The following is a 16782-nucleotide window of genomic DNA, read 5'->3' on the forward strand; positions in this document are numbered from 1 at the left end:
CAAGAAGATGCAAGAAATGTTTAACAAAGACCTAGAAGAACAAACAAACAGAGTTGAACAATACAATAACTGAAATGAAAAATACACTAGAAGGTGCTTCCCTGGTGGCGCAGTGGCTGAGAGTCCACCTGCCGATGCAGGGGACACGGGTTCGTGCCCCAGTCCAGGAAGATCCCACATGCCACGGAGCAGCTGGGCCCGTGAGCCATGGCTGCTGAGCCTGTACGTCTGGAGCCTGAGCTCCGCAGCGGGAGAGGCCACGACAGTGAGAGGCCCGTGTACCGCAAAAAAAAAAAACAAAAAAAACAACAACCCTAGAAGGAATCAATATCAGAATTACTGAGGCACGGATAAGTGACCTGGAAGACAGAATGGTGGAATTCACTGCCACAGAACAAAATAAAGAAAAAAGAATGAAAAGAAATGAAGACAGCCTAAGAGACTTCTGGGACAACAGTAAACTCAACAACGTTCGCATTATAGGGGTCCCAAAAGGAGAAGAAAGAGAGAAAGGACCCGAGAAAATATTTGAAGAGATTATAGTCAAAAACTTCCCTAACATGGGAAAGGAAATAGCCACCCAAGTCCAGGAAGCACAGGCAGGATAAACCCAAGCTCAGGCAGGATAAACCCAAAGAGAAACACGCTGAGACACATAGTAATCAAATTGACAAAAATTAAAGACAAAGAAAAATTATTAAAAGCAACAAGGGAAAAACGACAAATAACATACAAGGGAACTCCCATAAGGTTAACAGCTGATTTCTCAACAGAAACTCTACAAGCCAGAGGAAGTGGCACGATATATTTAAAGTGATGAAAGGGAAGAACCTACAACCAAGGTTACTCTATCCGGCAAGGATCTCATTCAAATTTGACAGAGAAATCAAAAGCTTTACAGACAAGCAAAAGCTAAGAGAATTCAGCACCACCAAACCAGCTCTACAACAAATGCTACAGGAACTTCTCTAAGTGGGAAACACAAGAGAAGAAAAGGACCTACAAAAACAAACCCATAACAATTAAGAAAGTGGTAATAGGAACATACATATCAATAATTACCTTAAGTGTGAATGGATTAAATGCTCCAACCAAAAGACACAGGTTCGCTGAATGGATATGAAAACAAGACCCATATATATATGCTGTCTAAACGAGACCCACTTCAGACCTAGGGACACATACAGACTGAAAGTGAGGGGATGGAAAAAGATATTCCATGCAAATGAAAATCAAAAGAAAGCTGGAGTAGCAATACTCATATCAGATAAAATAGACTTTAAAATAAAGAACGTTACAAGAGACAAGGAAGGACACTACATAATGATCAAGGGATCAATCCAAGAAGAAGATATAACAATTCTAAATAGATATGCATCCAACATAGGAGCACCTCAATACAAAAGGCAACTGCTAATAGCTATAAGAGAGGAAATCAACAGTAAAACAATAATAGTGGGGGACTTTAACACCTCACTTACACCAATGGACAGATCATCCAGACAGAAAATTAATAAGGAAACAGAAGCTTTAAATGACACAATAGGCCAGAGAGATTTAATTGATATTTATAGAACATTATCCATCCAAAAACAGCAGATTACACTTTCTTCTCAAACACAAACACATGGAGGCTAAACAATAAGCTACTAAATAACCAAGAGATCACTGAAGAAATCAAAGGGGAAATCAAAAAATACTAGAGAAAAATGACAACGAAAACCCGATGATCCAAAACCTATGGGATGCAACAAAAGCAGTTCTAAGAGGGAAGTTTATAGCAATACAACCCTACCTCAAGAAACAAGAAAAATCTCAAATAAACAATCTAACCGTACACCTAAAGGAACTTAGAAAAAAGAACAAACAAAACCCAAAGTTAGTAGAAGGAAAGAAATCATAAAGATCAGAGCAGAAATAAATGAAATAGAAACAAAGAAAATGATAGTAAAGGTCTATAAAACTAAAAGCTGGTTCTTTGAGAAGATAAACAAAATTGATAAACCTTTAGCCAGACTCATCAAGAAAAAGAGGGAGAGGACTCAAATCAATAAAATTAGAAATGAAAAAGGAGAAGTTACAACGGACACAACAGAAATACAAAGCATCATAAGAGAATACTACAAGCAACTCTATGCCAATAAAATGGACAGCCTGGAATAAATGGACTAATTCTTAGAAAGGTATAACCTTCCAAGACTGAACCAGGAAGAAATAGAAAATATGAACATGCCAATCACAACTAATGAAATTTAAACTGTGATTAAAAATCTTCCTACGAACAAAAGTCCAGGACCAAATGGCTTCACAGGTGAATTCTATCAAACATTTAGAGAAGAGCTAACACCCATCTTCCTGAAACTCTTCCAAAAAATTGCAGAGGAAGGAACACTCCCAAACTCATTCTATGAGGCCACCATCACCCTGATACCAAACCCAGACAAAGATACTACAAAAAAAGAAAATTACAGACCAATAACACTGATGAATATAGATGCGAAAAATCCTCAACAAAATACTAGCAAACAGAATCCAACAACACAGTAAAAGGATCATACACCTTGATGAAGTGCGATTTATCTCAGGGATTCAAGGATTCTTCAATATATGCAAATCAATCAATGTGATACACCATATTAACAAATTGAAGAATAAAATCTATGTGATCATCTCAATAGATGCAGACATAAGCTTTCAATAAAATTCAACACCCATTTATGATAAAAACTCTCCAGAAAGTGGACATAGAGGGAAACTACCTCAACATAATAAAGTCCATTTATGACAAACCCACAGCAAACATCATTCTCAATCGTGAGAAACTGAAAGCATTTCCTCTAAGATCAGGAATAAGACAAGGATATCCACTCTCACCACTATTATTCCACAGAGTTTTGTAAGTCCTAGCCAGGGCAACCAAAGAAGAAAAAGAAATAAAAGGAATACAAATTGGAAAAGAAGAAGTAAAACTGTCACTGTTTGCAGATGACATGACACTATACATAGAGAATCCTAAAGATGCTACCAGAAAACTACTAGAGCTAATCAACAAATTTGGTAAAGTTGCAGGATACAAAATTAATGCACAGAAATCTCTTGCTTTCCTATACACTAACAATGAAAGATCAGAAAGAGAAATTAAGGAAACAATCCCATTCACCATTGCAACAAAAAGAATAAAATACCAGGAATAAACCTACCTAAGGAGGTAAAAGACCTGTACTCAGAAAACTATAAGACACTGATGAAAGAAATTAAAGATGACAAAAACAGATGGAGAGGTATATACTGTGTGCTTGGATTGGAAGAATCAATATTGTGAAAATGACTATACTACCCAAAGCAATCTACAGATTCAATGCAATCCCTATCAAATTACCAGTGACATTTTTTACAGAAGTAGAACAAAAAATCTTACAATTTGTATGGAGACACAAAGACCCCAAATAGCCAAAGCAGTCTTGAGGGACTGCTAGAGTAATGGGAATAAAAACAAAAATAAACAAATGGGACCTAATGAAACTTAAAAGCTTTTGCAAAGCAAAGGAAACTACAAGTAAGATGAAAAGACAACCCTCAGAATGGGAGAAAATATTTGCAAACGAATCAACAGGCAAAGGATTAATCTCCAAAATATATAAACAGCTCATGCAACTCAATATTAAAAAAGCAAACAACCCAATCCAAAAATGGGCAGAAGACCTAAATAGACATTTCTCCAAAGAAGACATACAGATGGCCAAGAAGCCCATGAAAAGCTGCTCAACATCACTAAACATTACAGAAATGCAAATCAAAACTACAATGAGGTATCACCTCACACCAGTTAGAATGGGCATCATCAGAAAATCTACAAACAACAAATGCTGGAGAGGGTGTGGAAGAAAGGGAACCCTCTTGCACTGTTGGTGGGAATGTAAATTGATACAGCCACTATGGAGAGGAGTATGGAGGTTCCTTAAAAAACTAAAAGTAGAATTACCATATGACCCAGCAATCCCACTACTGGGCATGTACCCAGAGAAAACCATAATTCTAAAAGACACATGCACCCCAATGTTCATTGCAGCACTATTTACAATAGCCAGGTCATGGAAGCAACCTAAATGCCCATCTACAGACGAATGGATAAAGAAGATGTGGTACATATATACAATGGAATATTACTCAGCCATAAAAAGGAACGAAATTGGGTCATTTGTAGAGATGCGGATGGATCTAGACACTGTCATACAGAGTGAAGTAAGTCAGAAAGAGAAAAACAAATATCGTATATTAATGCATATGTGGAACCTAGAAAAATGGTACAGATGAACCAGTTTGCAGGGCAGAAATTGAGACACAGATGTAGAGAACAAACGTATGGACACCAAGGGGGGATATTTGGGGGGGGGGCTGTGGGGCGGGGGGGATGAACTGGGAGATTGGGATTGACATGTAGACACTAATATATAGAAAATGGATAACTAATAAGAACCTGCTGTATAAAAAAATAAATTAAATAAAATTCAAAAATTCCAAAAAAATATATATATGTATGTTGAGCCACTTCTACGTCTAGGGACTTGGGATATACAAGGCAACAACCCAGTTAAAAAAAAAAAAAGGAAACCCTTACTTTGTGGGGCTTACATCTGTACTATTTTATATTTTATTATTTATGTATTATTTTATTGCCTCTTTCTGGTATTTTGTGGAAGCTTTCCCAAAATAAATAAATAAATTTATATTTATAAATGTAAATAATTTATAAATATAATTTATATATATATAAACACATAAGCAATCTTTTAATGGCTGAATATTCTACAACACTCATATGGAAGGTCATGGGTCATTTGTTTTATATGAAAGCCAGTTTTTCCCAAGGATACAGCAAATAAAATAGCAAAATATTTAGTAAGCTAGTTGTGATATTGTGATTTATAATAAGAAATATACATTTTGTCTTAGTGCCCATTTCTGGCACAGAGCCCCTCAAACCCCTGGGTTTTCCTGTGATGAGAGTTTAAGGACGTGACTTCGGACCACAGTTAAGGATGTGGGCCGGTTGCCAAAAAAACAACCATGTGATCAGAGGTTGAAACTTTCAGTCCAGCCCCCTTGACCTCTGGGGAGGGGATAGGGGCTGGAGTTTGAATCAACGGCCAATGGCCAATGATTTAATCAACTGTGCTGATGTAATGAAACCTCCATAAAAACCCAAAAAGACAGGGTTCCAAGAGCTTCCAGGTTGGTGAACAGGTGGAGATTCAGGAAGAATGGTGCACTCAGAGAGCAAAGGGAGGCTCCACGTTCTTTCTCCACACCTTGCCCTAGGCATGTCTTCCATCTGCTGTCCCTGAGTTACATCCTTAATAATAAACTGGTAATCTAGTAGGTGAAACGTTTCTCTGAGTTCTGTGAGCCAGCCACTCTAGCCAATTAATCAAACCCAAGAAGGGAGTCGTTGAACCTTCCAATCTATAGCCTGTCACCCAGAAGCACAGGTGATAACCTGGACTTGGGGCTGGCCTTGGAAGTGGGAGATTGGGGGGGGACAGTCTTGTGGGACTGAGTCCTTAACCTGTGAAATCTGATGTGACCTCTGTGTAGACAGTGTCAGGATTGAGTTAAATTGTTGGACACCCAGCTGGTGTCAGAGAATTGATTGTCGGTGTGGAACCTACTGGCCCCCAACCCACACATTGGAAATTGGGTCCAGAACCCTATTACAACCATCATGTGCCAATAGCTAGAGATGCTGAAAGGCATGCCAAAAAAAAGAGCAGAAGAGAGTCTTGGCCTCCTTATAAGAAAATGGAACTGGAATGAAAAAACATAAATACAGAAACAGAAGCAATGAGCAACACATTACAAACATCTTTTAGTACATCATACTCGAGCATTATTAGTACTAGTACTAACACAGTAATGATGATAATAATAATAATAATAACTAACATTTATTGATTGCTTACTGTATGGCAGATGCCACTTTCAGCATTTTTATATCTGTTGTCTCTTTCAACCATCAAGAAACCATATAGAAAGTACACCACTATTATTTCCATTAAACAGATGAGGAAACTAAGGTACAGAATTACAAAGCTTATTGCCCAAGTTAGCATATCTAGGAGTGGGAATTCAAACCAATCACTAAACATTATGTTATATTTAAAATAATGTACTCTTTTGGCCACTTGTTTTGCCCATGGTCATATGGGCATCCAGGAAAGATAACTGCATAGAATATTTTCAGTGTAGAAATAGCACCATCTTGCAGAAAGGTACCATCTTCCTCTGCCTGGGGCACCAGTGCTGTGCCATGTAATCATCTCTCCTTCTCTTAGAGAACCTTCTACTGGGTCCTCACCATTGGGGTCATAATTTTCATTGAGAAGCTGATAAAAGCTTTGGGCTTCAGCTCTCCTCGGAGAAAAGTAAAGCATATTGACATAAGATTGTGCAGACAATGGAAGGGGTTCAGGGACCCCAAAACTCACACATAAATTTTAGGAAAATTATTTTCAACCCTTAGTGTTCCTAAGGGAGTGTGAAAAACATAAAGATTCCCACTCCCCCTCAGCAGATTCAAAAGCAGGCTCCATGATGACAAACTCTGGGACACGCTGCCCTAAGTGCCCAAGGAGAGAGCCCACGCCTGCTCAGTTAAGAATTCCTCCACCAACTCAGCAAAATGCAAGGCAGCGTAAACAGTGCTGTAGATAGGTTTCTAAGCAGGGTCACAACCATGCCTAAAATAGCTTTTTCTCCCCTTTAATGATTCTAATCAAGAGTGCATTTTGGGAAGTGTTGAGATACGGAAAGACCTTTTACTTTTAAACTTCCTCCATAGGCCCTGGATCCATGGCCCACAGTTTTGTGTCTCAATAGCCCCTGCAACTCTGATTAGGGGAAGACCACTAGAGGCATCAATCCTTTGGCTTCAGGGCACAACATGATAAGTTGGTTGCCTGATACATTATTAGCACCTCCTTAAAGAGTGAACAAGTTGTCCACACTGTCATTCTAGGGTCATTAGCCAGCAGGGAGAAACCAATCGGCACATCCTACACATCCCCCCAGGATAACAAGATGACACACACTAATAACCCCAGATGATCCACTCTTGGGGAGAGGAGTGGAGGGGGGAGGTGAGGGCTTTGATCAAGCTCCATCACAGAGCAGCTTATTACCTCGTAAAGTGTATCAGGTCAGGGACCTGAGACGGGGGTGTTGTGAAAGGGAGTGCCCCGAGATGGGGTGCTCCTGCTAAGAGTTCTCCCACCACCCCTCTGCACTGACTTGTTAAGTTCTCTCTAAAGAAATTCAGAGATAAACCCCGACAAAGGGACAGCATGATCAAATAGAAAAAGCTCTGGAGCCAGAAAGGGGAAACATCAAATTCTATCTCTGCCACCACCTTCGAGCTCGGTGACCTCAGGCAAGATCTTTAAGCCCTGACCTCCTCGGCTTTCGAATGAGGACAATGACATCTAGTTTGTAAGGGTGGTGTGAGGATGAAGTGAATAACGTGGTGATGCCCTAGAATGTACTTCCAGGGAATCTGGTCACTAAATTGATGGCTATTTATATTATTATCATTAAGAGCGATTTCTCTTATAATCAATGTAGCTCACCTGGCTGCAGAGAGCTATCCCTAGTGTGCAGCAAACTCTCCTTTGCTCCCTTCCCCCACCTACCCCATCCCACACGCAAAAGTCAGAGGAAGTAGAAAAGGCCACAGCTGGGAACTCTATTATAATCCTTGAGCAAATAAAATCCATTAGCGTCAACAAGGCACTCCTTCAGTTGGACTACTGCTGCTCCCCAAAGTTGAAGCTCTAATTTCCCTTGACCAAGACCATACTTAATATTATTTTCAACTAGAGTTCATAGGCATAGGGCAATTGAAGAGGGGAGGAGGTGACTCTCCCCCTCCAATCCACAACCCCCTGCTGCAATAAGCCCAGTGATAAGCAATCTCATCTCCGAAGACCATTAGCAGTGGAACATACATGATAGATAGGTTATTTATTGCCGGAGACCTCACCTGTAAAAAGCCCCATCTCCTCTCCTTAGGGTCCCTTTTTAAAGATTTAAACAATGCCAAGTACATGACTTTTGTCCTTGCGCTGAAGCCCAGGATAAATAACTTGAATAGCTGAGCCTAGAACTCAGGAGCTCCATGGCCAATCTCCATAATTCATCCCTCAATGGCAACCATTACGGACACACAGGTGCATATGCTTGAGGCAAACTGTGAGGCTAGGATGCAGCTGCATCCCATCTCCTGGCTGTGGAGAGCCAGCGGTGCTCCAAACCGAGAATCGGTCGTACAGCATGACAAAACGTGTGTGACCCTCTCCTTCCACTAACGGACCTGCTTAATACCAACGCCCTGCTTTCCCTCTGAGAAACACGGATGATATCTGTCTTTCCTATCTCCTAGGACTGTGGTGAAAATAAAACTGAAGTCATGCAAGTAACGTTCCCATCTTTGAAAACTGAAGCATTTTGCAAAAGAAAAGGGCTATAACCGATCTAAAGTGGTATAACGACATTCAGGAGTGCTATAGAAATAGACACAATATCTTTTATACACGTGTGAAATTTCATGTAGGATTTCCTGCAGAGCATTCACGTCCTTTTTTTCCCCCACCTACATTTTAGAATAGACTCTCTTTTTCCTTATAAACTGTGCACAGTAAGAGTCCAGCTTTGTTTCTTGCCAACCATTTGATCGTTCCATCCATCCCACGGGAGAAGGAGGCGCACTCCTCAGGAGTAACCACTGCCCTTTCCTGGAGCCTGGCTCCACATCACACTGGCCACGCCTCTTCTCTGCCATCCTGTTGGCCACTGCAGGGACACTGTTTGGCTAGTTTCCCCTCTAGGACACACAGATGTATTCTCCACCCTTTCCAGCCAGAGACAAAGGACAGTAATTGAGACATACATAAAGACAGGACAAACGTATTACATACGTTTAGTTAACAGAAGTTGTCAGGGAGCCCAATTAATCTACCCTCCGGGCAGCCCAGCCACTGATATTTCTAATCAAGAACTTAAACAAAAGAAAGTCCGTTTGTGAAAACTGTGTGTGAAAAACGTCAAGGTAAAAATGAAACAATGATGACTCCAGCTGAAATTTAATGTGCAAATAAGGGCAGTTATGCCTTCAAGTGACCATAGAGGTTTTTATTTTCTTTTGGGGCTTGGAATACAGCCAAGCTCACTAGGAGATGGGTGTGCATATGTTTTTGCTTAAATCATATTTTAAAACCTATTTCTAAGGTTAAGACCTTAGTTAAACATAGTTTACATTTAATGTAGGTTAATTTCCTTGATATAGATAGGAATCTTTACATCTCTATGCTCGACCTTTACTCACACCATCCACTCAGCTCAAAATATCCTTGTAATAATCTCCATCTTTTAATTAAAAATTTCTCTACATTTCAAGGTTCAGTTGAATCACCTGCTTTGCAATGAAGTTTGGAGACCACCCCAGCCAGAAGATGCCTGCCCATCCCTCCTCTGAACTCCTATAGCATGTGACACCCTCAGAGGACACTTACCTTCTGCTACCTCTTCAGAGCATTGTTTGGGCGGCAAACTGAAAGCTCTGAGGGCAGGTATCATTTCTTTTCATCTTTGTGCATCACTCCACGTATGTCCCTACTATCAACGCCTGACAAATATTAGGACTCAATACCCATTCATAGAATTAAAAGTAAATATGATAATTTGTGTAAGCTTCTTAGCATAATGCTGCCATATGACAGTCTCACCTTAAATGTGAGCAATTATTATTCTCCTAAATAAATTAGACAATTGCACCAGCTTCTCTACCCTAGTTTATGAGTTTCTGGGGTCGTTCTTTAAAAGGATGTGTTCATAGTTCCCAGAGTCAACACTGATGAGTCTAGGAAATCCCATTAAAATATCTTAAGAGATCTTTACTTTCCAATTTCACATTAAGCAATTTTTTGTTCAAAGATACCAAGTGCCTTATCCTGAAGATATGATACAATAAACCTAATGAACTATATTTTGCTACAAATATACATTGAAATGAATGCCTGCTTGGGTCTCAAATGCCTTAATTTCCTATTAATAGATGTGCATATAAACCATGGAAAGAGGAAGAATCTTGTGAAATGGAAGGCTTGCTCACTTACAGGTCAAGGGTATAGGTCATTGTGTCATTTCTGCATCCTGAACACTCCCAGTGGACTTTATTTAGATGTAGTAGGTGCACAATACCTACAGGTTGACAAAATTTTTAATGAATTTCAACCTGTAAGGGATTTCAGTGATGCTCTGGCCTATTTGTGTCATTTTACAGAGGATAAAATTGAGGCCACAAAATTTTTACAGGCTGTCACTACATATCTAATTTTTGTGTACAGCCAGGACTATAACCCAGGAGTCTTAAAAACCCAGTAGAGAAGTATTTCTTCTACAAAAATAAGAAGTAGCATTTATTGAGCACTTACTATATACCAGCCGGTTTGTATATGTGATGTCAAATCTTCTGGGAAAAAAAAAAAAAAAAACAGAAAAAGATATGCCCTCCCCATATTTTAGTTGAGAAAACAGAAACTCAAAGGATTTAAGTGTCTTGCTCAAAGCAAAGTGCTGGGAAGCAGGAGAGCTAACATTCAAACTCAAATCTGCTTCCAAACCCACTGCCTTCCATGTCATACCATATTAACACCCATTAATAGCACAAAACACTGATCAGAGAAGGTATTATGTGGCTTGCTAGAGAAACGTAAAATCCTTCATCAGTTTACTTTGGAAAAAAAGGTAAAAAAACTTACGTCAAAATGTATAGCCAAATCAAGTGTTCATAGGCAACTCTTTATAAAATCATATTTGTAATTAACTTAGAAGAGGAATCTCTTCCTGAAGAACACCAGATCTGAAAGCTGAATGATGGCACATTACCTCGTGCTCAATGAATCATCAGGTACAGATTCCATGTCTCAGTAAAGATGAAGATGTGGGTGGATAAAAGAACAGCCAAATCACTACTTTAAGGTAAAGGGTGCAATGTGACAGGCACATGTTATATAGTCCTTGCTTTTCTACAAAGAGATAGAGCTTCCAGCTAAGACTATGTCTTCCTCCACCACCATCTGAAATCCACCCAAAACAGGATTATTTAAAATACAGATCCCCAAAGGTCTGAGTTTTTCTGTCCTACCTTAAAGTCTCTAAGACAAGCCATTCTGTGGGGTTTTGAAGTCAGATCACCCAGGGTGCCAGTCTCTGCTTTGCCACGGAACTGTTATATCTTCTTGGCAAGTCATTTAGCCTTCTGGAGCCTCAGTTTCCTCATTAATGTAATGGGGATAATAATATCTACTCATAACATTTTTGTGAAAATTAAGTGAAACTATGAATGTAAGACATCTACTCAAAAACCTGACTCACTGGGACTCAGTTTACTCACTAAGGGTGGATGGTAAATGTCAAGTCTCAGAATAACAAAAGGCAAAGAATTACATGAAAACCAACCAGATCATCATTCACTACAATAAATGCAGTATTAAAGATGTCATAACAGCAAAATATGTCAAGTAAAAGCCTCTGTTAACAATTTGTAACACTATTTCTAGTGAGAAAGGGACAAGACAGTGAACTGAAATATTCAAATTGACTCCAGCATAAAAATATGAAAAAGATATTAACACTTGACACCGGTCTATTACCTAACAGGGATATTGTAAGGATTAATGAGTGTAGCACTTTGAAACTCCTTGGAAATAAAGAATAAACGCATCCCCATCATATATAGGTATAGACAAATATATATTTTAACAAACTAAGAATTACTCTATAAATTTAGATCAGGGCACAGCATGCCTTGGATGAGTAGGGTAGGAACAATATGTTCTTGCTTATGATACCAAGCTCATGACAAATGATTCATACCCAGCACTTTTCATGCCAAAAGATCCCCCCAGGTGTTCCACCAACTCCATCAACACTTTCCATCAAGCTAGACTGCAGTACAGAGGAATCACATCACACCCACGGACAAGGCAAAACAGTCATATCCTTACACAACTGCACAAGTCCACCAGCGGAGGGGGCAGGAAGGAGAAGGGAAGGAGGTGAGAGAAGGATCCAGAGTTCTTCAGGAGTCTGATAGGCAGCCTATAATTACCATACATTTACACCTTTAATGCAGGTGTTACTGTCATCAGAAGCCCTACTTAGCAAAGGCTTTTAGCTAAAGGTGAGATAGGTCCAGGGGGTGTGTACTGCCAGTGGCCCTGAATGGGCTGGGGGTGGATTTATGGGGGACAGCAGCTAAATGAGAAGAAAATGAGAGCTCCCACCCACTGCTGTCCTCAGTGTTAGGTTGGTGGATTTCTTGCTCTAGGGGGAATGTGAAGTGCCATGAGATGAGAGTTACAAAGAGGTATACAGTGCTTTACAGTCACAACACTCTCTTAACTATACCCTGGCCTGTAATTCTCAGTAATGAATCTGACAGGCATCCTCCCCTCCTGTTGTAGAGATGAGGAAATCCACACTCAGGCAATCAGCTTGCCAAGATCAAACCACAAATAGGCAGAACCAGAACTCAGGTCTCCACTCTGCTTTTCACATCACAAAGTTGCCTAGAAAAGTTTCTTTCTGCCTCCCTTACCTTCAAAATGTGTTTTAAACTTTCTCTCTCCTATGAATCTGGGACTACTTTGTGGAGGATACTGATACAAGACTAGTTCTCTTCCTCTGCTACCTATACATATACACTGAAGAAAAACAACAAAATTTGTATGTAAGTGGGCAGGGATGGAGGGTATGTCCTTATAGAATGAGAGACTTAATAGGATAGAAATCTCATTCGTTTACACGATTTGAGTGCTCCAACTTTTAGCACCTTGATTATTTCCTACATTATCTCAAACCTCCTTACATGTCACCCCTTCAAGCCCTGACCCTAAGAAGCCTGACTGGGTTTATAAGCACCATTAAAAAAAAAAAAAAAAAAAAAAAAGGCTGGCAGTGCTTGGCACCATTTCTTAAACGGAGTTTAAAACTTTCCAAAGATGTACTTTCCTTTTCTTGCTCTTTCCAAGATCTTTCAATAGGTGAACTAGAGGTCTAATGGGTGAGTGATATTTTACGGCTTAAAAGCCAGAAATATTTTGAGTCCAAAGTCCTTTACTTCTTGATACAAGATTTAATATGTTTGATGTGTTTAAAATTGCCCCTTAAGGGCCTCCCTGGTGGCGCAGTGGTTGAGAGTCCGCCTGCCGATGCAGGGGATACGGGTTCGTGCCCCGGTCTGGGAGGATCCCATATGCCGCGGAGCGGCTGGGCCCGTGAGCCATGGCCGCTGAGCCTGCGCATCCGGAGCCTGTGCTCCGCAACGGGAGAGGCCACAACAGTGAGAGGCCCGCGTACCGCAAAAAAAAAAAAAAAAAAAAAAAAAAAAAAAAAAAAAAATTGCCCCTTAAAGCTAGAAGCTTTGAGTTAATCATCTAAAGCAGTGCGAAAGTTATTTAATCAGTTTAAGAACATTCAAGTTCAAATTGGGGGATTACTTTTAGTGGTTATGATATGAAAGATAGGACAGTTAAGGTAAGGAATGAGGGCAAGGGTCTCCGGAACTTGAATGAAAAGAATTTCAGCTTCAATTATTTGATTAAACCAGTCCGGAGAACCATATAAAACCATAGCCTTGGTCACGAAGGCTGAATTGTAGGGAAAACCGTGCTGAGGCTCTCAGGACAGAGACACGATACAAAATACTATTTATCACGATTTGCCTTAATACAATTTATATCTATGTACCCAAGGAATCCATAATGACAGCCTCTTATTTTAAAATGTTCACAACTTTCATTAACAAAGCTGACAGTGAGCACAATTCACTAAAGTGGCACTTCCCTGGGAAGGTTTCTGGCAATAACATCACAATTGAAAACATTTTGAAATGTACCAGGATGCACAGACTGTGCATAGTAAAAATACTACAATCTCAGTAACCTGATAGAAGCTGAAACTTTGCTTTTTTTTTTTTTTTCAGTTTACCCATCCTTGGTTTTTATTTTCTTGTCTGCTTCAATGCAGCCTGGTGAAGTTTCCATACTTCTAAATCACCTGCAGTTATCACCACCAAAGCTCTTTCTTTACTATTTCAGCTCCTTGAAGTTTCCAGGTGCAGTTTAAACTGAAAGAGCTCCCTCAAATTCCAGACATGCAGGCTTTTCCAAACATCTAAAACCTTCCCTGATCTTGGACACAGCTCATGGACTTGCACCCACGCTCCCCAGTGACAGCCTCCTGGAAACCCAGCAATCCCTCTCCTCCCTTAAGAAAGGGAGAGCTACGTCTTTATTTGTGCTCTTCACTAGAGGAGGTCAGGCAATGGGGGAGAACAGGGAGTTGTTGTCACAGGGACATATCTGATCTTCCTGGGACAGATCAAGCCAGAGAACAACCACTCATTCACAGGCTGGAAAGCCCCAGCTCTCAAAACACACTGGCTGGTGCTGTTAGAAGATGCTGGAGAGTTCCCGTCCTGAAACTTGCATCCACTTGGTCCCCAGAAACAGAATACATTAAGGGCTCCTTACCATCCACTGAATTTCTCTTCCGTGCTGGGAAGAGGGGGTTAGGAGCTTCGCACAAAAATAAAATTAAAAAGCCACAAATCAAGACTTTTTTGATCTTACGTGCTCTCATCCATAAGTCTAGCAAGTTAAAGGGAAAGTCACTGGAGGGAACGCCAGACTGCCTGGAATTTTAACCCTTTCACCTCTGCATTCAGAATACTTTAACCCGCTCTGTTTGCCTGGTCTTCGGCTCCATCCTACACAAAGGAGACCAAAGAAACGGAAAACAGGGATCTGCCTGCCCTGTATAAAGCTTTGTTAGAGGTTTGGAGAGGACTCCGGTGTTGCTGGGAAAGGGGTGGTCTCCTAGTTGGTGACATTAAATCCCTGGGGAGGCGGGCAGGGAAGACTTTAGTTTGCACAATGTTTCAAGTCCAGAAACCCCATTTCCCCAAATTCTCAATCAGATCACACAGCCGACTTTAACCCTTTCCATCTTCCACCCCTTTGCCCTCAGTCCCATTATACTCACGCTGCTGTTGTGGCCAGACCAGTGGACCATGGCTTGGTTGTGTGCTGAGTCGCCTGTCAGCGCGAACGTAGTGCTGGTCAGTTTCAGCTCCTCCAGCCGGAAGCGAGTGGCTTTGTCCGGGTCCCGCTCCGGAGTCCCAGGCTCCTGCTGCCCTCTGTCCCTTAGCACTCCCCGGGGGCGTCTTCTCGTGCCCTCTCCCCGTTCCGCCTTCTCTTGATCCTCTCCACTCCGTCTCCTCCGGCCAGAGCGTGGAGCAATCGCCACCGATGCCCCAGTGCCCGGGGCCCGCTCCAGGGAGAGCGCTCGGTCTCCGGGGGCCACTGCAAAGAGGGGGCGTCCGAGCAGGGGCGTGGCAGGAGCCCTGCCTCGCGGCCCCAGGTGATTAAGCCCCCCTCGGGTCGGAGACCAGCGTGGGGCCGAGCTGGGGTGCAGCAGGGGACCACAGGAGCCGCCGCCGCAGGCGCCCGGGGCACAGAGGACTAAGAGCCCCGCGCCGGCGAGGAGCGCGCTCAGCCCGGCTGGGGAGCCGCCGCCGGCGCCAACTTTTCCCATTGCGGGAGCGGAGAGGAGCGGAGAGGGGGGTCCCGGACCGGAGGTGGCGGCGCGGGGCTCTCCGCTGGCCGGCTACGAGGAGCAGGAGCTCAGGACCCCAACTCCATCCAAGTTGGGCCGCGGTGGGGGCGGGCAGAGGCGGTTCGGGGCAGGTGGCGGCCGCCGCTTGCCCGGGCTGGGCTGGTGCCGAGCGCGGATTCGGACGGAGCGAGCCGCCGCCACGCGGGGGTGGAGCCGAAGTGAAGTCACGGGCGGAGCGGGCGCTGGCGCGCGGGCAGGCAACACGGAAGGGAAGGCGGGCGCTGCCGGGGCTTCGAGCGCCGCGTCCCGCTCCCGAGCTGCGCTGCGCGCGGTTGGCTGCGGGGACTGGAGGCGCCGCCGACCCTCCCCCTTGGGCTCGCCTGCGCCGCCGCCGCCGCCGCCGCCGCCGCCGCCGCCGCCGCCGCCCGCTCCGCGCCGCCGCGCTGTGCGCCTCCGCGGCCGCCGGCCTCCGCGCAGAGCCCGAGTGCCCCTCCCGTGGGGGCGGCCAGCCCGGACCTGGCGGAGTGGTCACTGTGCTGGGGACTTCCTATCCTGTTTAATTGTTTCTATCAGTCTCTGTGGCTGTTTCTTTTCTTTTTCTTCCTCAGTTGAGAAAATAGGGATGAATGGGCTTCTGCTCTTTCCCTTCTTAGTCTCAGTGAGTTGGCATCTTGACCTTACCTTGGGAAGAGTCTGTGTGTCCCAGCATCAGCAGAGAATGATGTAATTAAAAGATCGCAGGTGTGTGTGTGTGTGTGTGTGTGTGTGTGTGTGTGTGTGTGTGTGTATTCTGGGGGATTTTCCCATCAATTATCACGCTTAGATTTCTTCCTTGACCTCCTAAAGCACTCACTGTATTTGAACCCAATCTTACTGCATTTTGTGGGCGTATCTTGGCTTCCCTAAGAGACTGCACACTCACTGAGGACGGGAAGGCTACGTTGTGAGCAACTTGGAAGAAGTAACCAGTTCATTGTTTGCCATTTTATCCATAGTACTTGGACACAGTGCCCTACATGGTAGGAAATCTGTCAGTCATTAATTCATAAATATTTATTGTAAGCCTATTATTATATTTCTGTGTGCAAATACATACAGGAAAGGAGGCAT

At 42.6% G+C, this 16782-nt stretch overlaps 1 protein-coding gene across 4 annotated transcripts in view; it reads right to left on the bottom strand.

Annotated features, from left to right (window-relative positions):
• Positions 1-15651, bottom strand: part of SORCS1 (sortilin related VPS10 domain containing receptor 1) — a gene marked incomplete at both ends in the record, with an annotated part of 574332 nt that extends 558681 nt beyond the window's left edge. For all 4 annotated transcript variants that reach the window (XM_079705434.1, XM_079705435.1, XM_079705437.1 and 1 more), the window contains one exon: positions 15100-15651. In XM_079705434.1, coding sequence (XP_079561560.1) covers positions 15100-15651 — 552 coding nt within the window. The remainder of the gene's footprint in view (positions 1-15099) is intronic.
• Positions 15652-16782: the final 1131 nt, after the last annotated feature.

Source organism: Hyperoodon ampullatus (genome assembly GCF_949752795.1).
Source record: "Hyperoodon ampullatus genome assembly, chromosome: 1".
NCBI lineage: Eukaryota > Metazoa > Chordata > Mammalia > Artiodactyla > Ziphiidae > Hyperoodon > Hyperoodon ampullatus.